Below are 27,263 nucleotides of genomic sequence, written 5' to 3' on the forward strand. Positions count from 1 at the left end.
CCGCTGAGCCAACCGGCCAGGGCTGGAGTTCTTTTTTTTTTTGTATTAAGTTGGAAACGGGAGGCAGTCAGACAGACTCCCGCATGCACCCGACCGGGATCCACCTGGCATGCCCACCAGGGGGCGACGCTCTGCTGCAATCAGAGCCATTCTATCGCCTGAGGCAGAGGCCACAGAGCCATCCTCAGCACCCGAGCCAACTTTGCTCCAATGGAGCCTTGGCTACGGGAGGAGAAGAGAGACAGAGAGGAAGGAGAGGGGGAGGGGTAGAGAAGCAGATGGGCGCTTCTCCTGTGTACCCTGGCCAGGAATCGAACCCGGGACTCCCACACACCAGGCCAACGCTCTACCATTGAGCCAACCAGCCAGGGCCATTTCTGGAGTTCTTTATTCCTTCTGCTGTCCTGAGTTCCATCTGTTGTCAATTCTCTTTCAACCCAGATCATTTTTTTAAAATCATTTCTTGCAGTGCACATCTGTTGGTGATGAATTCTTTCATCATTTATCTGAAAATGTCTTTTTTTTACCATTTTTCAAGGCCATACAGGAGTGGGCAAAGGTAGGCTTACAGGTGTAATACAAAATAAACTATGGGCCCTGGCCAGATAGCTCACTTGGTTAGAGCATCAACCCAATATGCTAAGGTTGTGGGTTTGATCTCTAGTCAAGGCACATACAAGAATCAACCAATGAATGCATGGGTAAGTGGAACACAACAAATCTCTCTCTCTCTGTTCCTCTTTCTTCCCCCCTCCCCCTTCCTTTCACTCTAAAAATAGTATTAATAGGAATAAATTCTATTTTGTGAACTCAAAACTGTAACCGTACCTTTGCCCTCCCCTATAGAGAATTTGATATTTTCCTTTCAGCATTTTAAAAGTATTGTTTTTCTAGCCTCCTTTTTTTCTGATCAGAAGCTTTTCTCTTTTTAAAATAGACTTTATATTTTAGAACAGTTTTACAATAGAAAAATTGCAAGGATACTCTATTAACATCTTATATTAGTGTGGCGCATTTATTATAATTATGAACCAGTATCGATGCATTATTATTATTATTAAGAATTCCAGCCCTGGCCGGTTGGCTCAGCGGTAGAGCGTCGGCCTAGCGTGCGGAGGACCCGGGTTCGATTCCCGGCCAGGGCACACAGGAGAAGCGCCCATTTGCTTCTCCACCCCTCCGCCACGCTTTCCTCTCTGTCTCTCTCTTCCCCTCCCGCAGCCAAGGCTCCATTGGAGCAAAGATGGCCCGGGCGCTGGGGATGGCTCTGTGGCCTCTGCCTCAGGCGCTAGAGTGGCTCTGGTCGCAACATGGCGACGCCCAGGATGGGCATAGCATCGCCCCCTGGTGTGCAGAGCGTTGCCCCATGGTGGGCGTGCCGGGTACAACCCGGTCGGGCGCATGTGGGAGTCTGTCTGACTGTCTCTCCCTGTTTCCAGCTTCAGAAAAATGGAAAAAAAATAAAAAATAAATAAATAAAAAAAAGAATTCCATACTTTATTCACATTTTCTTAGTTTTTATCTGATGTCCTTTTTCTGTGCCATGATCTTATCTAGGACACCACATGACATTTTTTTATCCTGTGTCTCCTTAGGCTCCTCTCAGCTATGACTGTTTTTCAGACTTTCCTTGTTTTGATGACCTTAATAGTTTTTTTTAAATTTATTTATTAAATTTAATGCAGTGACATTGATAAATCAGGGTACATATGTTGAAAGAAAACATCTCTAGATTATTTTGACATTTGATTGTGCTCTGTACCCCTCCCCCAAAGTTAAATTGTCTTCTGTCACCTTCTATCTGGTTTTCTTGTGCTCCTCCCCTCTCTCCTTCTTCGCCCCATCCCCCTTGCCCCCACCCCCCACCCCTGTTGCCATCCCATTCTTGTTCATGTCTCTGAGTCTCATTTTTATGTCCCTTCTATGTATGGATTCATATAGTTCTTAGTTTTTTTCTGATTTACTTATTTCACTCCGTATAATGTTATCAAGGTCCATCCATGTTATTGTAAATGATCCGATGGATGACCTTAATAGTTTTAAGAAGTAGTCTTCACTTATTTTATAAAATGTCCCTTAAATGGGACTTGTTTGATGTTTTTCTTATGATTAGACTGAGGATATGGGTTTTGGGGAGGAAGAACACAGAGATGAAGTGCCGTTCTCATAACATTGTGTCACGGCCACATACTTTCTTTTTTTTTTGTATTTTTTTTGTATTTTTCTGAAGCTGGAAACGGGAGAGACAGTCAGACTCCTGCATGCCCCCGACCGGGATCCACCCGGCACGCCCACCAGGGGGCGACGCTCTGCCCACCAGGGGGCGATGCTCTGCCCCTCTGGGGTGTCGCTCTGTCGTGACCAGAGCCACTCTAGCGCCTGGGGCAGAGGCCAAGGAGCCATCCCCAGCGCCCAGGCCATCTTTGCTCCAATGGAGCCTTGGCTGCAGGAGGGGAAGAGAGAGACAGAGAGAAATGAGAGGGGGAGGGGTGGAGAAGCAAATGGGCGCTTCTCCTGTGTGCCCTGGCCAGGAATCGAACCCGGGACCTCTGCACGCCAGGCCGACGCTGTAGAGCCAACTGGTCAGGGTGGACGGCCACATACTTTCAATGTGAACAATCGCCTGAGTGAGAGGTAGTGTATGTCGGGCTTCTCCACTCTCTCTGTGCAGCACTCTTTGAAAGGAGGTCACTATACACAGGGAGTTATAACCTCCCTTCCTTAGGGCATTTGGAATTATTCTGCATAGATGGTTTGTCTGTTCTCCATTTATAAATTTACTCAATCATTTACTTCTTTTTTTTAATGTAAGAGAAGGTGAGATAGTGAGACAGATTCCCACATGCACCCCAAAAAGGATCCACCCAGCAACCCTGTCTGGGACCGATGCTCACATCAACCAAGCTATCCTCAGTGCCTGAGAGGCTAACACACTCAGACCAACCAAGCCACTGACTGTGGGAGGGGAAGGAGAGAATGGGGAGCAAGAGGGCAGGGAGAAGTGCATATTTGCTTCTCCTGTGTGACTTGACCAGGAATCAAACCCAGGATGTCCATACGCTGGGCCGACGCTCTATCCTCTGAAACACCGGCCAGGGTCCAATCATTTACTTTTATATCAATATGAACTCATGCATATTTATTTTATATTTTGTATTATATAAATAATATAGTACTACCTTATTTTGTTGCTCAGAGTGTTCTAGCTCTGGCCATTGGAAGCTCCTTCAGTTGGCTACTCTGTCCTTTGATTGATATACCCCCAGTACCGTGGGTATGGTTGTCTATTTTGCCTTTTGAGCACTTTGTTACTTTCTGGTGCTATAAGACTCTCCAGGCTTATCTTGTTTATATTTCGTGCCCCGCTACTGGAATCAGGTAGTACTCCAAGGAACTGTTTATTAGAGAACAATATTAGAAACTAAGAGCTAGGCATTAAATGTGCTTTTAGTATTCAGGTTTTGTTGCTTCCGGGCCCTCTTAGCTAACAGAGCAAGGAAATAATATGTGTAGTACTGACATTTGTGTATACACATATCTATAAGTATTTTTATATGTAATCATGTCTATATTAAGCTAAAAATGAGTTCATCCTGCTGTCTCCAATTCTAATCCATCACCACATGGCTCATTCTAGCCTCCTCCATTTGCTTATCAGTAAACTCCCACTACAACAGTGAGAAACCTGGCCTCCAGCATCAGTTTTCTTAATTGTTCAGTTCATTGAGCTCTCAGGTTTATAGATTCTTAAACATAAATAACAGATTTGCCTTCGCCAGATAGCTCAGTTAGTTAGAGCATTGACCTGAAGTGCACAGGTTGCCAGTTCAATCCCTAGTCATGGCACATGCAGGAGAGAATTGATTGAAATCAGTAAATAATTTTTTTTTTAAATATAATAGATTTGAAGGCTTTTAGAGTTCTGGTGCTTGGTGTGAAAGCTAATGTCATCAGCTTTCCTCTCGATATAAATCTTGCCTGGTTGGAATACCTAACTCTGTATATAACTTCCCCCCACACTCCCATTTAAAATTATTTTATTAAAAACTTGTAAGAAACTCTAAAAATATCTTAACTTGAAAATGACACAAAACTAGGTGGATCTGGGAATACAGATAACGACAAAAGGAAAGTGTTCATTAAATCCACCTGCAAATGGTTTCAAGAATTACCAACAAGGTTTTATGCCGCAGGGGTCCCCAAACTTTTTACACAGTGAGCCAGTTCACTGTCCCTCAGACCGTTGGAGGGCCGCCGCATACAGTGCTCCTCTCACTGACCACCAATGAAAGAGATGCCCCTTCCAGAAGTGTGGCGGGGGGGCCGGATAAATGGCCTCAGGGGGCCGCATGCGGCCCGTGGTTTGGGGACGCCTGGTTTATGGAGACCTGGCTTAAGTAACAGCTCAAGTGGAGGACCTCCTAGCCACCTCAGTCTCAGAAACTGAGTGCATGCTAATGTCTGCCATGGCTGCTAAAAAATACATGGAAAGTTTGGACTGTATTCTCATGAACGTAATATTCAGATGTAGGGAAATAGTGGTCTCTTGCTACTTTTGATATTGGAAATATTGTATTTATTTTATCACCTTATTTTAATAAAAGCATTGAAAAACCGATGTCCAAACAAGAACAGGATAAGAAGTCTATAAAGCAGTGTTTTATCAAAACAATTTGGAGTTGACTGATGGTGGCACAGTGGATAGTGTCGACCTGGGACTCTGAAGACCCAGGTTCGAAACCCTGAGGTTGCCAACTTGAGTGTGTTCTCATCCAGCTTGAGTTTGGGAACATAGATGTGGTCCCATGGTCACTGGCTTGAAGCCCAAGGTTGCAGTCTTGAGCAAGGGGTCTCTGGCTTGGCTCGAGACCCCCACTAAAGGCACATATGAGAAGCAATCAATGAATAACCAAAGTACGCAACTACAAGTTGATGCTTCTCATCTCTCTCTCCCTTCCTGTTTGTCTCTCTCTCTCTGTTACTCTCTCTGTTATTCTCTCTCATGCCAAAAATAAATAAATAAATAAATAAATTGGAATTTGAGCATTAAATGAATGATGGTAATAATTATTAAGCCCATTAAATAAAACTAACCATGAGTTCATACTGATCTAAGAAATAAGAGTAAATTGAAAGTTTGACTTTCCTAGCCTCAAAGTACCTCCCCACAGAATACTCAATAATTAACAAAGGAGAAAATAAAATAACTTCACAGTGGAAAGCCTGAAGGAGGCACTTTTACCAAGTGATAAAAGTGAACTTGAGCCTGACCTGTGGTGGCGCAGTGGATAAAGCATCGACCTGGAAATGCTGAGGTCGCCGGTTCGAAACCCTGGGCTTGCCTGGTCAAGGCACATATGGGAGTTGATGCTTCCAGCTCCTCTCCCTTTCTCTCTGTTTCTCTCTCTCCCTGTCTCTCTCCTCTCTAAAAATGAATAAATAAAATAAAAAAAAAAAAGAATTTGAGCAGGGAATGGGATATATAAAAACGTGCCACCTGGTAGGGTGCACAGAAAAGAGCACAGCATCACTTCTGAGCTGTTGTGCCAGAGGTGCGTGGCCTGACCAGGCCACAAGGAAACACCAGTAAATCCAGAATGGAGGGACGTTCTACAAAACAACCGGGCTATAATCTTCAAAAGTGTCAAGGTTGTGAACGTCAAGGAAACGGAGAGACTGTTCCAGGCTGACAGAGACTAATGAGATGCGATGGCTAAATGCAGTGTGAGGCTCTGATCTGAACTGCAGAACATTAGTAGGAAATTGGGGAAACTTGAATAGACTCTGATTAGACAGCAGAGAATGTATCAGCGTTCATGTCTTAATGTTTTTGGTGGTTATACTTTGTTAACAAATGGTTTTTTTTTGTGGCATACACAAATATTTGGAGATGATCAGGCATCATGCCAGTAACTTAATCTTCAATGGTTTTTTTAGAAAAAGGTTTGTGTATATTTCCATCTTTTTTGTAAGTGGTAGAATCTTTAATAATATATATATATATTTTTTTTTTTTTCTTTTTTTCATTTTTCTGAAGCTGGAAACAGGGAGAGACAGTCAGACAGACTCCCGCATGCGCCCGACCGGGATCCACCCGGCACGCCCACCAGGGGCGACGCTCTGCCCACCAGGGGGCGATGCTCTGCCCATCCTGGGCGTCGCCATGTTGCGACCAGAGCCACTCTAGCGCCTGGGGCAGAGGCCACAGAGCCATCCCCAGCGCCCGGGCCATCTTTGCTCCAATGGAACCTTGGCTGCAGGAGGGGAAGAGAGAGACAGAGAGGAAAGCGTGGCGGAGGGGTGGAGAAGCAAATGGGCGCTTCTCCTGTGTGCCCTGGCCGGGAATCGAACCCGGGTCCTCCGCACGCTAGGCCGATGCTCTACCGCTGAGCCACCGGCCAGGGCAATAATATATATTTTTAAAAGAATAATTTGGGACTCGAAGAATAGTCAGTATGGAGAAAAGACTGACGTGAGTTCAGGGAAGATATTTTTGACTACCTGAAGGACTGTTGTGTGGAAGAGGAGGAATTTTCATTGGTCCTGGGATGGGCAGCTTGAAGTTAGCTTATTTCTTCTTTTAGTGACATCTTAGAATTTATTGAGAGGGGTTTTTTTCATTATACAGTAATGATGTACCTTACAGTTTATGATATTTTACACCATGAATTAATGAAATACAATTTATATATTCGGTGATGCTTTTCCAGGGAAGAGAACCAAGAGCCATAAATGGGCATTTAGGAATCAAGAGTTGAGGTATAAGGTAGCCCTTTTTTTTTTTTTTTTTCTTTTCATTTTTCTGAAGCTGGAAACAGGGAGAGACAGTCAGACAGATTCCCGCATGCGCCCGACCGGGATCCACCTGGCACGCCCACCAGGGGCGACGCTCTGCCCACCAGGGGGCGATGCTCTGCCCATCCTGGGCATCGCCATATTGCGACCAGAGCCACTCTAGCGCCTGAGGCAGAGGCCACAGAGCCATCCCCAGCGCCCGGGCCATCTTTGCTCCAATGGAGCCTTGGCTGCAGGAGGGGAAGAGAGAGACAGGAAAGCGCGGTGGAGGGGTGGAGAAGCAAATGGGCGCTTCTCCTGTGTGCCCTGGCCGGGAATTGAACCCGGGTCCTCCGCACGCTAGGCCAACGCTCTACCGCTGAGCCAACCGGCCAGGGCAAGGTAGCCCTTTCTAATACTCAGAACCATGAGTGTATATAGAATCAGCTGCTCAAGAAGAGTCAGCAATTTATAGGGGGTTCCTGCATTATGTTGAAGATTACCCCTAAGAACTCTTTTAACTAAAAGATAAAAGACTTTGCTGCCTGGTGAGTTGTCTTCCTAATTAACCCCACCCCCAGTCCCCTACCCTACCTTTCTGTCTCTCCAGTGAAGGAAAAAAGTGGCTTTTTCCTCCGTGTAAGTTTTTGCTCCTGCCATCCTTCCCTTTTTATGATGTGGAAAAACAAACATTTATGTGAAGAGTGTGCATACAATCAGGAGATAGTATAAGAAGAAAGCAAACTGATGTTTGAGTGGTGGGCATGGAGCCTTTGCCCTACCTGTGTGCCGGTGGGAAATTTCCTCACTCTTGCGTGGCAGCTTCCTGATTGGAGATTCAGGTTCGAGCTTTAGCACAGTTACAAGTTAGTGTTGTGAGTCTTTGTGGGCACCACTAGGTAACGTGGTGCTGGCACTTTTTAAATTCAGTACAGCTGCTTTCAAAGTAATACACTCTCAGTCACAGAACTTTACCTTTTATTCTCATGTTCAACACCTGTGTTTCTCATTATCACAGTCATTCTCTTCCCTGCCTCTCACTGTGTTGCCAATGGAAACGTCCTTTCATGGGAGTCACACAAAAATCAGGAGACTCACTTATGGAGGTGGGGAGTTGAGGGTTGGTGTGGCAAGAATAATTGGGGTTGAAATAGTTGGCTCCACACAGGTTCTCAATGTTTTATCTCTGGCTACCTGGCTGAGAAAGAAGTCCAACTTTGTCTTCATCAAGCCCAGAACAAAGGCCAGGTTCTGCGAATTCTGTGCTTTTGTTCCTGTCTGGCTGTTGTCTCTATTCCTAGCTGTGCTTGGACTGGCGCTTCATTGCCTACCCAAGCTCACTCTCTGAGTCTGAGGCTGCTAGGGCCACATGGCTGCTACAGAGAGAGAGAACCCAGGAGCACACGCCTTAGGAGGGAGAGCTTTGTTAGCTTAGATCACAGGTCCCCAAACTTTTTATACGGGGAGCCAGTTCACTGTCCCTCAGACTGTTGGAGGGCCGGACTAGAAAAAAAAAACTATGAACAAGTCCCTATGCACACTGCACATATCTTATTTTAAAGTAAAAAAACAAAATGGGAACAAATACAGTATTTAAAATAAAGAACAAGTAAATTTAAATCAACAAACTGACCAGTATTTCAATGGGGAACTATGCTCCTCTCACTGACCACCAATGAAAGAGGTGCCCCTTCTGGAAGTGCGGCGGGGGCCAGATAAATGGCCTCAGGGGGCCGCATGTGGCCTGTGGGCCGTAGTTTGGGGACCCCTGGCTTAGATTGTATTACTTCGGACTTGGGAAGGACCAGGCATTTCTTCAGACTAACCAATCTATTTCCCAATATTTCATGGACCTGTATTGGGCCCTCCCACAACCAATCCATTTCCTAGATTTTCCAGGGTTCCGTGTCCCTTATCCAATCTGATCCTTTTCCCATTCTAGGCCTCCCCTATAACCATCTTGCATTCTAGCGCACATACGCCCAGCAGAGAAGTTTCTCCTGCAGTTTTTATTTCTCCCTTCATAATGATCTACTGTCAGGATACTTCTTTCCCCATTCAGAAATTAGGTCCCAAGGGCAAAGGATGTAGAGGTCCCCTGGGGAACCTATGAATGCTGCAACTTCCTAGGGAAGCAGGCTTTTTAATGTCTAATTCTCTTCCCTTCCTTATCTATGCTAACAACTTCACATCATCAGAGGCCTTGACTCCTCCTGATCTACTCACATATAGTCCTGCCATCATCTGGGCAACTCCAGGAACTATGTGGAAAGTGAAAACTCTTAACTTAAAATTTCTTCCTTAGGCCCTTCAACCATTCCCCCTCACCAGAAGCCTGACCCCATAGCTACTTCTCTGAGCCTCACCGTCTCCTAGAATTATTGTAGCTTTTGAGTGTCAACCCCCATGTCCTGTCATCTGACTGATGCTTCTTCCTGTTTTCTCCCTCTTCTCCTGTCACTTGGTTTTGTTGAAGCTTTCGGTTTGACTCCAAGACTTCATTCCTCCATTCTGCTTAGACCACATGAGCCACTGTTTTCAGTTACTTTGACCAGCAGTCCATTTTGGTCAGTAAGGGGTGTCTGTTGTCATCTGACTATCAGTCACCTTTAGGCTCATTTGGCTTCCAAATACCTTGAGTCAGGGTAAGGAGTTTGAACTTTATTTAGCTGATGGAAGAAGGGCCAAATCAAAGGCTTGGAACAGAGGAGTGACGACTCAACAAATGTTTATTTTAGGAAACCTGGACAAATCTCAGCAGGAAATCTATAATTGATATAACCTATCATCTGCATCTCTCAGAATTATCATAATACTCATTTTATTAAAGAATGTAGCATATCTTGTTTTCTTGTGGGTTCTTTAAGGGGTTAGTGAAGAGAAGAATGAAGAGTACTGGGTTTGAAAAAGTGCAAATACTGTAGATAAACATTTGAGAAGGACTTCAGTTAAGTCAGTGGGAGTGAAGAGAAGGCTGAGACTATGCGTGAGCATACTCATTGAGACACAGGCAACAGGGCTCGTTGGTCTGCACGACTTCAGAGATGTGGCTACAGAAAATGTGAGTTATACCCAAGTGTCCCCTCAGCAGCAGCCCTTCTAGAACTTTGAAACAATTTAGAAGTATATGGTGTTCTACTTTATATATATATATAGGCATTGAACTTTGTAGGAATAACTGATGCCATGGACAGGAACCTGCCAGGAGTTACAGAAGCATCCTTGCAGACACTTCAGTTTGGGGATGAAGCATCCTCCTCAACTTTTTTATGGGCAATTTTATAGAATTATCTAAGAGCTTTAAAATTTCTTAAACTTTAGCAGTTGATTTGAACTGAACAAACAAGTTTATCTGTTAAAGCTTAAATAAAACCTCTGCTAGGTGAGATTTGCACAGGGCTTTCTTTTTTCCTTAAAAAAAACATGTAAGCTTACAATAAAGTTTAAAAAGCTTACAGGAAAATCGCCTCTCTCCATTTGTGATCTGGTGCTCAGGTGACGCATTTTCTTTCTTTCTAGTTCTGCCTTTCTGGGGTGAAAGGAGCCATGGCCTGGCTGAGCTGGGCTTGCCCTGAGATTAATTCCCAGGAGGGAGAGACAGTGTGGGAAGGGTAATTTCTAACTGCCTCAACTGGGTGACTCTCTGAGCTGAGGCATGAATCTTCTTCAAAGCCAGGAGGATTGTGTTGTCAATGGGTGCCTTGAGTTCCAAATTGTGTGGTAGGGGCTTTTTGGTTTCCTCGGTAAGTTGTATGTTTACTGAGTATCTGCCATGAATCCTGCAGGTAGTATCTCATTATTTTGAAGAAGAAACTGAAATTCAGGGAGGTTAAATATTGTGCTGGGATTTGAACCTAGACATTCTGACTCCAGAACCCAAAGGACATTAATTCTGACGTTCCTTTTGTTGGGCCCTGAAAATTGATTTTGTAGTCTCGACTATAGCAGCATTGCTACTTTTCCCACTTATCCTTTTCCCCATTAAAAAATAGAATTAGTAGTAGTGGGGGGGGGGGGGACGGGACTCTTTTTTACCACCTAGCAGTCATATCTTTTTAACAGGAGAAAAGATAGATACAAAAATATGTTAGTGCCTCTGATTATAGAACCACTTTACAGTGTAGAAGTTTATAGTTAGAAAATCACTATTTTGGCCATGTCCAGTTGGCTTAGTAGATAGAGTATTGGCCCAGTGTGCTGATGTCCTGGGTTCAATCCCTGGTCAGAGCACACATGAGAAGTGACCATCTCTACCCCTCCCCTTCTCACAACCAGTGGCTCATTAAGTTAGTTTAAGCATCAGCCCCAAACTAGTTGCCAGGTGGGTCCCAGTCAGGGCATATGCGAAGTCTGTCTTTCTATCTCCCCTCCTCTCACTTAAAGAAAAAAAAAAAGAAAATCACTATTTTGCAAACACTATTGTAACTGATTCAGATGAGTATCAGTAGGTTCTGAGATCTTTGAATGGAAGCTTATTGGAGTACTGGATATTCTTAAAGCATCACCCCATCGGTTGCTTAATAATTAAAAAGAGAGGCATTTCTTTACAGAGGAGAAATTTGGCAGGTAGCAGATTAGCCAACTGATAAAATTTGCTATCATCAGTAAAGGCAGAATTCTGTGTGCACACTTGAAGAAACATTACCTGTGCTGCATTCCTAACAGAAATGTCTGCTCTGAGATCTTATCATGAAGAAACAATCAAATCCAGAGTATGAGGGACATTTTCTAAATATGGCTTGAATTCTTCAAAAAGATCAATGTCATGAGTGACCAAAAGTGACTGAGGATCCACTTTAAATCCAAAGGGACTAACAAGACAACTAAGCACAGTGCCCACAGACCAGATTGTGTCCTGGGTACTCAGCTGAACAGTTCTGAAGGTCACTGTTAGGACCAAGCAGAGATATTACAGAGTAGTGTTGTATCAGAGCTCATTTTCTTGAGTATGATAAGTGAATTCTGTCCTTGTTCTTAGAAGATAAGCTGAAGTATTTAAGGAGGAAATGTCGTGTTTGCAATTGTGAATTGGTTCAACAAAAATAAATAACATATAGAAAAGGTAAAATGTTGCCAGTTGACAAATCTAAATAAAAGGTACATGTATTCTTGTCTGATGGTTGATGGCACAGTGGATAGAGTGTCAACCTGGGATGCTGAGGTCTCAAGTTTGAGTCTCCAAGGTCACTGGCTTAAACCCAAAGGTCTCTAGTTTGAAACCCAAGGTCGCTGGCTTGAAGCCTGAGGTTGCTGGCTTGAGCCCCCCAGTTAACTGTATGAGAAGCAATCAACGAACAACTAAGGTACCACAACTATGAGTTGATACTTCTCATCTCTCTCCCTTCCTGTCTTTCTGTCTGTGTCTCTCGCAAAAGTGCATATGTACTCATATAGTATTGAAACAGTTTTGTAGGTTTGAAAATTCTGAAAATAAAAGGGAAAAGAATTGAATTGTGTGTGAAAGTAACCAAACTCAAATAGTGGAAGCATAGATTCACATTAAAGAATAATAATGGAGAATGTTTTTAAGAAAACCAGTGAAAGAGGGATCACAACTAGATTTTTACTTGTCATCTCTAGTAAATTAATCTTGACTGTTGGATATGTTGAAATGCTTGGTACTCTGGGGCGTTAGCCGTGATTTATTAGTAGTGTTTGCCGAAGGTTTGAGATAGGAGAATGGTGATGGATGTTCCAAATATTTATCCCCTCTCCTTAAATGTTTACAGCATAACAGTCTTTCTTAACTCTTACCAGGTTACTATTTGATCTAACCCTAGTTTTATCCTGAAGCTTACGTTTCTTCTGGCATTAATATCCCCCTAGAAGTGTGGCTAATTCTTTGCAAATCTTTCAAAGTCAGTTGGCCGAGGCATCCTTAAATCGGGGTCTTCAAGGCCAGATTGGCTTTAGGGGTAAGGAATGAGAAGATCCTGAAATTAGTAGAGTTGGGGGGGGGCTTTTCTTCTAAAGGGGGCCCCATTATCATATTCTTGAGGGATGTACAACCTAAAATGAGTAAGAATCTAGTGTGTTCCCCAGTGCTCTGATGATCTGCTGTGATTCCTTACATGTTGCTTGACTCGCAGTGTCTCAGTGTCCTCTCTTGTCATTGCTTCATCTCCTCCTTTGTACTCACATGATGAGGCTGCCTGCATCTGGCCCCTTTCTATAGTTCCTTGAAGAGTCTTCTTGGCCTTTTGTGGGTAGCTTTCATGTAATAAGCAAGAGCAAGTGAGAAGGAGAAAACACTCCTGAGGATGTCTCCTTTACTACTCACACGGAACACTTGACTGCTGACATTTCTGGTCACCGAATATGTATGGGGGTTTTTCTCAAAGCAATTTCAGCAACACCACCTGGATGTCCTATGATTTAATTGGATTCTGGATGCTACCTGGAGGTAGCATCAGATCCTGCAGGTTAAGGGCTCAGTCTCCTGGCCCCCGTTCCCCCACCACCTTCAGAAGCCTTCACAAGTCCTAGGTTGTCACCTGTACTTCTGACCAACTGGCTATATAAATCTAGGTTTCCACAAACCCTCTCCTTAGGTTCAAAGATTTTGTTAGACTGCCTCACACAACTCGGGAACACATTTACTGGTCTATTATAAAGACTGTAATAAAGAATACAGACAAACAGCCAGATGAACACTTATATACGACAAGGTAGGGATAGGACTCTCTGACAACCCACCTTCCCAGCACCTCCATGTGTTCAACCCCAAAGCTCTCCACACCCCATATTTGGAAGATTTGTATGAAGCCTTTATCACCTAGGCATGATGGTCATTAACTTAGTCTCCAGCCCCACTCCCCTCCCCAGAGCATGGGGATGGTATGAAAGTTCCCAGCTTCTCTTCATGGCTTGGTTTCACTGGTGATGACCAGCCCCCATCCTCAAGCTATCCAAGCTACCAGAAGAGGCCTCATTAGGACAAAAGACTCTCCTGTCACCCAGGGAATTCCAAGGGATTTAGAAGCTCTGTGTCAGGAACCAAAATCAAAGACCAAAGACAAAGATTGTTCCTAATGCTTATCACTTAGGACCCTGGTCGGCAAACTGCCCCTTGGGAGCCACATGCGGCTTTTTGGCCCCTTGAGTGTGGCTCTTCCACAAAATACCACGTGTGGGTGCTACCTCGGTAAGGAATGTACCTACCTATATAGTTTAAGTTTAAAACATTTGGCTCTCAAAAGAAATTTCAATTGCTGTACTGTTGATATTTGGCTCTGTTGACTAATGAGTTTGCCGACCACTGACTTAGGACATTTCAAGGGTTTTAGGAGCCCTGTGCCTGGAGCCAGGGCAGAGATAAATATGTACATATTTTTTACTTCACAGTAGATGATGTTTCACTCTCTTTGAATGGTGAACATTAAGGAACCTTGATCATCGTATGTGCTCAATGAATATTGTTAAATGAAAGGTTGAAATAATTAAACACTTCTTTCCCTGCACAGCTTTCCAATTGAAATCGGGTAGTGCTCTTTGAGTGAATGAGATTACATGGATTTGTTCCCTAGGCTACCTGTGCAGCTTTCTCTGCTCCTTTTCCAGCTTGAATCTTCAAGAGGGAGCCTCAGAACTGATTTCTAAAACCATGTTTGTACCTGGTGTGATTATAAAGCAATGAGACTGATTGTCATGTGTCGTGTGTGGGATCCGTCTCAGTTACTTTATAGCCATACCTGGTATCTTATACCACATTGCCTGTTGAACAACATTTTAAAAGCACAAACCTAAGGTTTCTAAATGGAAATTTAAAATGGTTTAGCATATTATGATTTTCTCTTACTTGCTGATCAGACTTGTATTTCAGAAATATAATTAGATGCTAACTTTGTTGCTTGCTTTAAATTTGCAGTTTTCATTTTGTTTTTTTGTTTTTTAATCAGTATTCTGATAAATTGCTATTCTGATAAAGTGGCTGGCATAATTTTGAATAATACAAAGGTATATGTTCCATTGGGTTTAAGTTTTTCATGAAACTTTTAATTATTGAATTTATTTTCAATTGCATACAGTCTTTGACTACATATGATACAAAGATAGTCCTTTAGTTAAAGATGACAAACATATAAACCAAATATTTGGTAGTAGTAGTCATTGAAGAAACCTTTGAAAGGGCAACTTTTAAGGGGTTTATTTGTCTTGGTGGTCTACATTTATATGAACAAACTTTATTCACATTTGAATAATGCTTATAATTTTCTCTTTCTCAAAATAAAATGTTTATTCTCCTTCCTCTTAACACCTAGAGTCTTTGGGGCTCTTTGAAGAAGGCAAATTGTAAAAGTTGTATGTTGCCCAGACAGCTTCAGCTTATGAAAGGACAATTGCTGACAGCTAGATTGGTGGTAAAAAGCTTCTTTTTTTTCCTTAAAAGAAAGGGAGATAGGGAGATGAAATAGACTGTAATTTTAAGCTGTGCATAGGAGTCACTTTACTGTATTATAGCATCTGAAACTTATATAAGTGGAAGAACCTAGGTGGTTAGACATGCTGCATAAGAACATTGTTACAATTTAATTGAATTATTTGTGGCAGAACCTCTAACAGCTGCTAGGAGCTGGAGCTCTTGATGCCAAACTTGTCCAGAGTGTTGCAGGTTGGATTTGTCTAAGGAAGAGTTTGATTTCCAATAGAGTTTTGGGGTAACTAGAAAGGAACCGTCCTCTAGTGAGGTCTAGACATAGAACCAAGGTTAGTTTCAGTTCTTAATAAAGATACTACCGTTTGGCATTTTGCTATTGTTAACCCAATTATCAGATTTGTGTCCTAACAGTGCTATTATACACCTGCACCTCCTGTATTCTTTCTATTCCTTGTACTAGTTCTACACTAGTTCTTTGGGAGTTCCATAAAAGTTTCTAAGAATAATTAGTGTAAGAAGTACCAATTTTTATACTATAAATGACAGTATTTTCTCCTTTTCTTAAGGAGTTGGAACTTTCTAGAGAGCATTTTAAGATGGAAAACATCTTACAAAGAAAACTTCCCATGATTTTATCACATTTATTGCTCTATAATATAGTGTTTTTTACTATTTGATGTCGCATTTGATTTGATAAGTTTTTTAAATATAGTTGCAACAAAAGTTAATATGACTCATAACACTGCAATCATTTTATGCTTTTAAGTACTACACAAAAAATTCTTGTTTCTACTTGATGCCAACACACCCCACTGCAGCTTCATTTCATTTAAAAAGTTGAATCTGCAAACACTTGCCATTAGCAAAAATTGTAGTATTGTTTTTCTAACCATTTTTTGTGTATTTGATGACCCTATAAATTTTAAATGTCACTTGATATGTATATTTATTTTACATTACAGGCACTGGAGATATTATTGCTGTCATGATTACAGAACTGAGGGGTAAGGATATTTTGAATTATCTGGAGAAAAACATCTCTGTACAAATGACAATAGCTGTTGGAACTCGAATGCCGCCAAAGAACTTCAGCCGAGGCTCTCTAGTCTTCGTATCAATATCCTTTATTGTTTTGATGATTATTTCTTCAGCATGGCTCATATTCTACTTCATTCAGAAGATCAGATACACAAATGCACGTGACAGGAACCAGGTGAGTTGCCAGTACTCTAGTGATTGATGCTGACGAGCCGTAGCATTCATAGACATCTGTTGTGATCATGCATAACACAAATATATTTTCATTTTTCAAAAAGTTATAACCTTCAGTTATTTAAATGTTGAAAACATCTACACAAGTACTTTAAGAATATTTTAAATGCCTAAATGGGGAAATTACTAAATTATAATGATCACTTGGAGTATTCTAGGTAGATGATTAGCTTACAATCATAATATCATCTAGCTAATTCTAGTAAATACAGAAAGTTGCATTTTTATTTATTTTTTAATGTTTATTTTATTGATATTAGAGAGGAAGGGAGAGAGAGATGAGAGAGACAGGAACATCAATCTGTTCCTGTATGTGCCCTGACTGGGGATTGAACCAGCAATCTCTGTGCTTTGGGATGATGCTCTAACTAACTGAGCTATCCAGTCAAGGCAGAAAGTTGTTTTTTTAAACTGGTAACACTGGTTGTCAGTGGGAGGTGACTGGAGAATGGAAGAGGGAAACTTTTCACTATACAAACTTTTGTGAGAATTTTTAACTATGTATTATCTATTCAGAAAAAATAAATCAATTAAAAATAAATGATCCTGCCTCACCAGGTGGTGGTACAGTGGATAGAGCATTGACCTGGGATGCTGAGGACCCAGGTTCAAAACCCAAGGTCACTGGCTCAACTGGAGACCCCTAATCAATGCACATATGAGAAAGCAATCAATGAACAATTAAGGTGCTGCAACTATGAGTTGATGCTTCTCATCTCTTTCCCTTCCTGACTGTGTCTGTCTTTCTCTCTTTCTTACTCTGTTGCTCTCACTCTTTCTTTAAAAAAAATTATATAAGCTTAGCCATGGGGGGTGGTGAGAGGGGGGCAGGACCAACAGAAAAGCTGTATCATGATAGCCACCCTAGAAATGCCATTGACCAGCACAGCCTGAGTGCTTAATGGGCTTTGAATGGATCAAGACACAGGAAAGACAAGATGCTGCCTCTAGTAGAGCAGCTGGGATTCAGTCAGTTTGTTAACTTGGTTTGTTTGATGGGCTGTAGACAAAATATCCATTTGGGAATCAAGTTCAAGGTATTATGTCACTGTTACAGTCCTAAGCTTTTCTCATAGGAAACTTAAGAAGTGAATTGCTTGGAGAGTGGTTTTAGCCAATTTTGATATAATGCCATCCTCAAACAGTCCATCTAAATTGCTGGTGGAGGGTGGGGAGAGTGACATTTTTACCCTTCCTTATTCTAGTGAAAGGAGCACAGGCTTGGTATAGAACAGATATGAGGGTCTGAGTTCAGATTCTGACCTTACCACCAATTTGTCATGGTTCCTTCTGACAGTTTATTTAGCTTCTCAGCTTGTTTCTGTGTGTGTGTGTGTGTGTGTGTGTGTGTGTGTGTGTGTGAGAGAGAGAGAGAGAGAGAGAGAGAGAGAGAGAGAGATAGGGACAGACAGACAGGAAGGGAGAGAGATGAGAAGCATCAATTCTTCATTGTGACGCCTTTAATTGTTCATTGATTGCTTTCTCATATGTGCCTTGACCCGGGGGCTTCAGCAGAGCGAGTGACCCCTTGCTCAAGCCAGTGACTTTGGGCTCAAACCAGTGACCTTGGACTTCAAGCCAGCAACCTTTGGACTCAAGCCAGAGACCTTGGGGTTTCACACCTGGATCCTCTGCATCCCAGTCCGATGTTCTGTCCACTGTGCCACCACCTGGTCAGGCTCAGCTTGTTTTGTCATCTGAAAATCAGTATAAAATATCTGAGAACTATATTTTATTGGACATTTATGTACCAACCTCTCAGCAGTCAGTATCTTGTACACCTTAAAATATTTTTATTTTAATTATTTGTAATTTTAGACTTATAGGAAAATTGCAAGAATAGTATAAAGCAGTGATTTTCAACCTTTTACTTGGGGACCGGTGAAAATAGGAGAATTATTTTGGGGATGGTCAAGGCAGAAATCACCCTGAGCATAAGTGAATTCAACTAAGATCATCGGGTCTGTAATCTTCATACAATATCAGGGTGGTTAACTCTTTTGGGACCTGCAAAATATTTCTTGAGGACTGGTGGTTGAAAAACACTGACATAAAGTATTCCCATACCCAGATTCTCCAGCTGTTAACATTTTACCATATATATATATATATTTTTTTTTTTTTTACTGTTTGAGAGTAAGTTTGAGATATGGTGCCCCTTTGCCCTTAAATACTTCATTATGTATTTTCTAATACAATACCATTATCTGATCTATTGACCTTTTTTAAGTTTTGTAAAATTGTCTTAGTAATGTTCTTTACAGCAAAGAAAACCCTGGAAAACTCAATCAGATTATATGTTGCATGTACTTATCATGTCTCTTTTTCTGTTTCATGACATTGACACTTTTGAAGAGTTACAGGACAGTTGTCTTTTATTTGAGTTTGTCTGATGTCTGCTGTTTCTTCATGATTAGATCCAGGTTGCATGAGTTTTTGTCAGGAATACCAGTCTTTTACACTTGTTAAACTTTTAAAATAATGTAGGTTCACATGCATGTATAAGAAGTAAGACTATACCAATACCCTTCACTCTTTTTTCCCCCAGTGGTAAAATTTTACATAACTATAGTAAATATCACAACAAGGACATTGATATTGATAAAATCCATTGATCTTACTCAGATTTTTCCAGTTTAGCTTGTACTCTGTGTGTCTGTTTACTTCTGTGCAATATCAAGTGACCACTACCACAGTCAAGATACAGAATAGTTTGTTACAAGGACCCCTTGTGCTATGTTACAGCCACGCCACTCCCTTACCCCCTACCTAACTTCTGACTACTACTAATGTGTCCCATACTCTATAGTTTTGTCATTTCAAGGATGCTATATAAATGGAATCATGTAGTAATTAACCTCTAGAATTTGGACTTTTTCACCTAACATAATTCCTTTGAGATCTTTCCAAGTTGTTGTATCAGTAGTTTATTCCTTTTTACTGCTCATTATATTCCATGGCTTGGATATACCACAATTTAGTTAACCAAATTGTTTCCAGTTTTTGGCTATTTTAAATAAAGTGACTATGAACAGTAGTGTACAGGTTTTTATGTGGACGTGAGTTTTCATTTCCTTGGGATAAATGTTTTGGAGTTATTATGGAAAGCATATATTTAATTTAGTAAGAAGCTACCATACTCTTCCCAAGTGGCTATGCTATTTTACATTCCTACTAGACACATCTCCCTGATCCAGTTCCTTTACATTCTTAACAGCATTTGGTGTTGTCACTATTTTTTTATTTTTGCCACTCTGATAGTTGTCATAGTATCTCTTTTACTTTGCATTTCTCAAATAGCTAATGATGGTGACTGTCTTTTCATGTGCGTGTTTGCCAACAGTGTATCCTTTCCCGTGCAGTGTCCATTCATGTCTTTCGCCCATTTTCTACTTGAGTTGTTTGTTTTTACTGTTGAGTTTTGAGAGTTCTTTATGCATTCCAGATACAAGTCCTTTGTTGGAATTGTGATTTGCAAATATTTTCTCCCAGTGTGTATCTTGTTTTTTCTACCTTTAACAGGGTCTTTTGAAGAGCAAAATTTTTCAGTTTTGAGGAGGTTCAGTTTCTTGACCATCAAGTCTAAAGATTTTTATCTTTCTCTAAAAGTTTATAGTTAAAAGTTATATAATTTTACATGTTGCACTTAAGTCCATAGTTTATTTTGAATTAATTTTTATATAAAGTGTGCAGTTTAGGTTGAGATTATCTATTTTTGCTTTCATGTGTCCAATATTGTACCTCTGTCAAAAGTCAGGTGGGTGTGTTTCTGGATTTTCTCTTCCACTGATGTCCCTCTGTTTGTACCACAATGTCTTGCCTGTATATTAGGCTTTAGTATTGTGTAAAGTGATTCCTCTCACTTTTTTTTTTTTTTTAGTGGAGGAGAGGGCAGAGACAGACTATCACGGCATATACTCTGACCGAGATCCACCCAGAAGGCCCACTATTGGGTGATGCTCTGCCAATCTGAGGCATTGCTCTGCTGCAACCAGAGCCATTTTTTAGTGCCTGAGGTGTAGTCCATGGAGCCATTCTCAGTGCCTAGGGCTAACTCGCTCCAATCAAGCCATGGCTCAAGGAGGGGAGGAGAAGAGAGAGAGAGAAGGGAGAAGGGGAGGGGTGGAGAAGCAGATGGGAGCTTCTCCTGTGTGCACTGGCCAGAAATTGCACCTGGGACATTCACACACTGGACTGATGCTCTACCACTGAGCCAACTGGCCAGGGCCCCTCTTACTTTATTATTATTTTTCGAGATTGTTTTAGCTATTCTAGATCTTAGAGCCTCTTCATATAAATTTTAGAATAAGCTTGTCTGTGTCTTTTTCCCCAGCCTCCCCCCAAAAAAAACCCTTGCTGAGATTTTTGTTATGAATGCTGAAACCTATAGATTAATTTGGGAAGAGTTGATACACAGTCATCCCTCACCATATCGCGGTTTACTTTTCACAGTCTTGCTGTATTGAGGATTTTTAAATTGTATAGATCTAATTTTGTATTGCGGATTTTTTGCCATATCACAGGATTTTATATAGGTCTTTATATATTATTTTAATTATTTTTGCAGTAAAATAAACAAAATAAGTGTGGGAAAGGTTCTTAACAGTGTGGGGAAGGTTTATAAGAGTGTGGGGAGGGTTTATAAAGCCTTAAAATATATAAAAATAATAAAATAAATATAAGGTTGCTACTTTGCAGATTTTTGCCTATCATGGGGGGTTCTGGAACCTAACCCCCATGATAGACGAGGGACCACTATATAGTCTTTACTATGTTGAATCTTCTAGTTCATGAACTTTGTATGTTTTCCCATTTATTTAGGTCCTTTTTTGTTTCTTTCATCAGCACTGTATAGGTTTTATTTTTTTTATTTTTTATTTTTTTAATAAATTTTCATTAATGTTAATGGGATGACATTAATAAATCAGGGTACATATATTCAAAGAAAACATGTCTAGGTTATCTTGTCATTAAATTATGTTGCATACCCCTCGCCCAGAGTCAGATTGTCTCCGTCACCCTCTATCTAGTTTTCTCTGTGCCCTTCCCCCTCCCCCTAACTCTCTCCCTCCCTCCCTCCGGCGTCCTCCCTCCCCCCACCCCTGGTAACCACCACACTCTTGTCCATGTCTCTTAGTCTCGTTTTTATGTTCCACCAATGTATGGAATCATGTAGTTCTTGTTTTTTTCTGATTTACTTATTTCATTCCGTATAATGTTATCAAGATCCCACCATTTTGCTGTAAATGATCTGATGTCATCATTCCTTATGGCTGAGTAGTATTCCATAGTGTATATGTGCCACATCTTCTTTATCCAGTCTTCTATTGAAGGGCTTTTTGGTTGTTTCCATGTCTTGGCCACTGTGAACAAGCACTGTATAGGTTTTAGCATACAGATTCTGTATGTATTTTAAGTTTATTCCAAAGAATTTTTTTTTTTGGAATAAATATATGTGGTAATGTAATTGGAAATGGACTGTAAGTGTGTGGGGTTTTTTTTTTCTTTTTTATTCAATGTAAGTGTTTTAATTTCAGGTTCCATATATTCATTGTTAGTATATTGAAATGTGATTGATTTTGGTGTGTTGGTTTTATATTCTACAACCTTGGTAAACTCATTATTGTAGATTGATTACATGGTATTTTCTGTATAGAAAATTATGTTTATCTGCAAATAGGAATCAGTTTTCTTTCTTTTTAGTCTTTCTTCCTTATTTCTTTTCCTTCCCTTATTGCAAGGGCTATAACTTCCAGTACTATGTTGAATAACAATGATGAGATGGGCATCTTTGCCTGTGCCTAATCTTAGAGGAAAGGATTCAGTCTTCCATTATTATGTTGTTAGCTGTTGTGTTTTGTAGATGTTTATTACGAAGTTGAGAAAGATCCTCTCTATTTCTGCTTTGCTGAGAGTTTTTATCACAAGTGAATGACTTTTGTCAAATGGTTTTATTGTTAATTGGTATGATCATAAGATTTTTAATTTTCTTCTTTAGCTTGTTGACATGGTGGATGGTGTTTGTTGATATTTGAATGTTGAACCAGACTTGTATAACTAAAATAAACTACACATGATCTAGCCTTGCATACCTGTAATAAATACCACTTGGTTATGGTGTATATTTTTTTGTGCATTGCTGGATTTGACTGACTAATATTTTGTTGAGGATTTGGGTGATGGGAATACAACATAATCAACAGTTCAAACGCTATAAAAACATTTACCTAAAACCCATGTACTCGTATAGATCAATGTCACCCTGTTAAATTTTTCTAAATAAAATTAAAAAACAAACAAAATAATAAAATAAAAATAAAGCTGGCTCTTTGAGAAAAATCAATAAAATTGAGAATTTCTAGCATGACTGACAAAGAAAAAATTGCAGCACTAAAATTTTGGACCACGTGAGCATGGTTTTTAAAAATAAAAACGATGTATCTAAGTTTGTTAGAGATACTAATCTAGATACTATTTTGGGGAGGTTATAAAAGTTTAATTTCTTTAATAGTTAAAAGACTGCCTGACCAGGCAGTGTGCAGTGAATGGAGCATCAGACAAGGACACGGAGGACCCAGGTTTGAAACCCAAGATCACCAGCTTGAGCATGGGCTCATCCAGCTTGAGCACAGGCTCACCAGCTTGAGCGTGGGGTCACTGGCCTCAGCGTGGGCTCACTGGCTTTAGCATGGGATCATGGGTGTGACCCTGTGGTTGCTGCCTTGAGCTCCAAGGTCACTGACTTAAAGCCCAAGGTCACTGGCTTGAGGCTCAAGGTTGCTGGCTTGAGCCCAAGGTTGCTGGCTTGAGCAAGGGGTCACTCTGCTGTAGCCCCACAGTCAAGGCACATATGAGAAAGCAATCAATGAACAACTAAGGTGCCACAACGAAGAATTGATGCTTCTCATCTTTCTCCCTTCCTGTCTGTCTGTCCTCGTGTGTCTCTGTCAAAAAAGAAAAAAAAATAGTTAAAAGACTGTTTAGGTTGTCTATTTTATCTTTATTGAATTTTTGTAATTGTGAGTTTTGTGGAATTGGCTCATTTTTTAGATATCCAATTTATGAGCATAGTTCTTCATAAAATGCCCTTATTCTTCTTTTAGTGATTGCAGTATCTGTAACAATATTCCCTGTTTACTCCTGATTTTAATGATTTGTATATTATCTTTTTATCTTTGTCAGTCATGCTAGAAATTTCTCAATTTTATTGATTTTTTTCAAAGAGCCAGCTTTATTTTTATTTTATTATTTTGTTTGTTTTTTAATTTTATTTAGAAAATTAAATTTAACAGGGTGACTGATCAATACGAGTACATGGGTTTTAGGTAAATGTTTTTATAGCGTTTGAACTGTTGATTATGTTGTATTCCCATCACCCAAAGTCAAATAATTTTCTGTCACTGTATATTTGTCCCTCTTTATACCCTTCTTCCCCCAGCCCCCTCCCCCACATCCCCTTCCCTTTGGTAACCACTTCACTTTTTGTTTTTAACATAGGAACTTTATTTGAAACCTTTTCTCTTTCTAATGTAGACATTTAGTGGTGTAAATTTCTTGGCACTACTTTAGCTGTTTCCCACAGCTAAATATAGATATTTTGATGTCTTGTATTTTCATTTTTATTCAATTGTATATAATTTTTTTATACAGTTTTGAGACTTCCTCTTTGACCCATGTGTTATTTGGAAGTGTATTGTTTAATTTTCAGTTGTTTGTTATGGGAATGTTACTGATTTCGAGTTTGATTTCATTATGATCAGAGATATACTCTATAATTTTAGTTCTTTTAGATTTGTTGAGGTTTGTTTTAGACATAGGATGTTGTCTGTCTTGGTAAATATTCCATGGGTACTTGAAAAAACTGTATGTTTTGCTGTTGAGTGGAGTGTTATATGGATGGCAATTAAATCAGAACCTTCATTGCTTCTGAGAAAAGGTAGGGTGGAAAGCTCACGTTCTACTGGGCTCCACTGAAGCCATTGTGGGAATAGGGTACAGTTTTTCACTGGTGTTTGACTAGAGTAGGACAGGTACAGGCAACTCTTCCTGGTACTTGGGCTACAGGAAGCACATTTGTTTTTTCCTCCATTTGGTTTGTTTCTGTCTGCAGTTGCAGATGGAGGCTTCTCTAGCATGTTGTCTAGTATATATGAGGCCATAAGGAAGCCTAAGGAGCTCTCTGGCCTGTGTCCCTCAAGTCTCAGGGTCCTTTGGCAGCCCATCTCTTCTTTCCACCTTTCAGAGTCTCCCTGTGCCTGTTTTTTGCATTAAGTCCAGGAGTTTTTAGTTAAAAGCAGGAGTAGCTGGAAGGAATGAGGCTACTTCATCATGGCAGAACTAAAAGTCCCCTTAGGTCCTGGCTGGTTGGTTCAGCGGTATAGCATCAACCCAGCATGTGGGAATCCTGGGTTCAGTTCCCTACCAGGGAACACAAAGGTGCCCATCTGCTTCTCTACCCCTCCCGCTCCCCTCCTATCTCTCTATCTCTCTTCCCCTCTTGCAGCCATTGCTCGATTGGTTCCAGCACATTGGCCCAGGCGCTGAGGATGGCTCTGTCACCTCCGCCTCAAGCACTAAAAACAGCTCAGTTGCAAGCATGGCCCCAGACGGGGGTTGCCGGGTGGATCCTGGTCGGGGCACATGCAGGAGTTTATCTCTGAATCTCCCCTATTCTCACTTAAAATAAACAAGTTAATTTTTTTTAAAGTGCCCCTAGCATCTTACATGCTTTTTGACTTGGACATAGGTAACCAAAGCGATAAAGAACTATTTGATTAAAGTGTTACCTGATCTAAAAATATGGTACTTCCATAAATAAGATTATTGGATATATGTGTATTGACAAAATGAATAGATGAAATCAAATTCTGGGCCTTGACTGGTTGGCTCAGTGGATAGAACCTTGGCCTGGTGTGCAGAGGTCCCCGGTTCAGTTTCTGGTTAGGGTACACAGGAGAAGCAACCATATGCTTCTCTTCCCCTCCCCCTCCCCTTTTTCTCTCTTTCTTCTCCTCGCTCAGCCAGTGGCTCTCGCAGACAGGGGCTGCCAAGTGGGATACCAGTCAGGGCGCATGCAGGAGTCTGTCTATCTCTCCTCTCACTTAAAAAAGAAAATAAAAGAAAGAAATCAAATTCTGATGAAATGGAGGAATGCAGAGGCAAATCGGCTCGAACAAAATAACATTTGTATGTTTATCATCAAAGCATCTGACAAGAAATTCTGTCTAATGATGTTGGAAGAAAATAGATGTCAATTGAAGTCCTTCAGTTGCTTGAAAGACAGTAGAGGACAGACTTTATTCAGTGTTGTTGCTTCATTTTTAAAATAAAATTTTGGACCACGTGAGCATGGTTTTTAAAAATAAATAGCACAAGACTTGGTTCCTTGCCCCACTCCTAATTCTGATTTCCCAGAGGCAAGTCACCCCTTTCAACTCTTATCTGGTCCTTGTATCATGAACTTCAGATACCTAAGTAGCATGCTATGCTATATTCCTTTTGTAAAAAAAAAAAAAAGATTTTAAAAAATACACATTGCCATTATAAAACAATGTAAAATGATCAAGAGTGGCTCTGAAATGGTGTTCTTTTTTTTTTTTTAATAATTTTATTTTTTTAATGGGGTGACATCAATAAATCAGGATACATATATTCAAAGATAACAAGTCCAGGTTATCTTGTCGTTCAATTATGTTGCATACCCACCACCCAAAGTCAGATTGTCCTCTGTCACCTTCTATCTTGTTTTCTTTGTGCCCCTCCCCACCCCCTATCCCTCTCCCATTCCCCCCTCCCCCCTGTAACCACCACACTCTTATCAATGTCTCTTAGTTTCACTATTATGTCCCACCTACGTATGGAATAATACAGTTCCTGGTTTTTTCTGATTTACTTATTTCGCTTCGTATCATGTTATCAAGATCCCACCATTTTGCTGTAAATGTTCCGATGTCATCATTTCTTATGGCTGAGTAGTATTCCATAGTGTATATGTGCCACATCTTCTGATGAAATGGTGTTCTTGACAAGCCTTACAATGGTGGGTTGAATGTAGTGTCTCAAGGACTTTTCAAAAGAAGCGGATGATTGGTCCCAGGAGCCTGCTGTTTGCCGGTAGTGCTTTAATTAGCACCAGTGTGGGACCTGTGTGTGATGAACTCAACACAGTTACCATCTGGTGCAGGCCACAAATGGGAACTTGCTTCCTAGTGTTAGTTTTGTGGCTGACTGCTTGCAGACTTTCAAAGCACTCTTCTTCAGATGCTGCTGTAGTGGAAAGTGATGTTCTGACCTTTTTTTCTCCCGTTTTTCCTAAGGTTGAGAAATGCTTGGTGAAATTTTTATGTGGCTAAAGAAGCTTAGTTTATTAAAGTTTAATAATAAGGTGGCAGCAGCTCAACTGGTTGAAACCTTGGCTATTTTAAAAGAGAAGCCAGAACTATTAGCAAAGGAAAAACTGAGTTTAAGGAGAGACTCATTTTCTTTCATAAAATGTCAACATGAAGCAGTCTTTTCTGCAGAATATGCTACCAAAGAGAGCTATGTGTTGTAAATACCTTTCTAAGCACGTGCAGTGTACCCAATCAGCACCACTTTACATGTGAAATAAGACTCTAATGCTTGACTTTTTAGTATACTGCTAAGTATCTGTGGTTTGCTCTTCCTGAAAAACTCTTACAACCCACCTAAATACAATTTTAGATGCAAATGCTCAGATGATGGCTGATGGTAAACTTAAATGTCACCTCTAGTAAGTCAGTGATAGTTATGTCACACAAGATCATTGATGTTTGGTGTGTTTATATTGAATGAGTACCTGAGGTTTTTCTGAGTAATGTAA

The 27,263-nt window shown here is 40.7% G+C and overlaps 1 protein-coding gene across 5 annotated transcripts in view; it reads left to right on the plus strand.

Moving 5' to 3' along the window:
• Nucleotides 1-27,263, plus strand: part of RNF130 (ring finger protein 130) — a 154,058-nt gene that overhangs the window by 43,920 nt on the left and 82,875 nt on the right. For all 5 annotated transcript variants that reach the window (XM_066272457.1, XM_066272458.1, XM_066272460.1 and 2 more), the window contains exon 3: nt 16,114-16,364. In XM_066272457.1, coding sequence (XP_066128554.1) covers nt 16,114-16,364 — 251 coding nt within the window. The remainder of the gene's footprint in view (nt 1-16,113; nt 16,365-27,263) is intronic.

The sequence above is a fragment of the Saccopteryx bilineata genome, chromosome 4, assembly GCF_036850765.1.
Source record: "Saccopteryx bilineata isolate mSacBil1 chromosome 4, mSacBil1_pri_phased_curated, whole genome shotgun sequence".
NCBI classification, from domain to species: Eukaryota; Metazoa; Chordata; class Mammalia; order Chiroptera; family Emballonuridae; genus Saccopteryx; species Saccopteryx bilineata.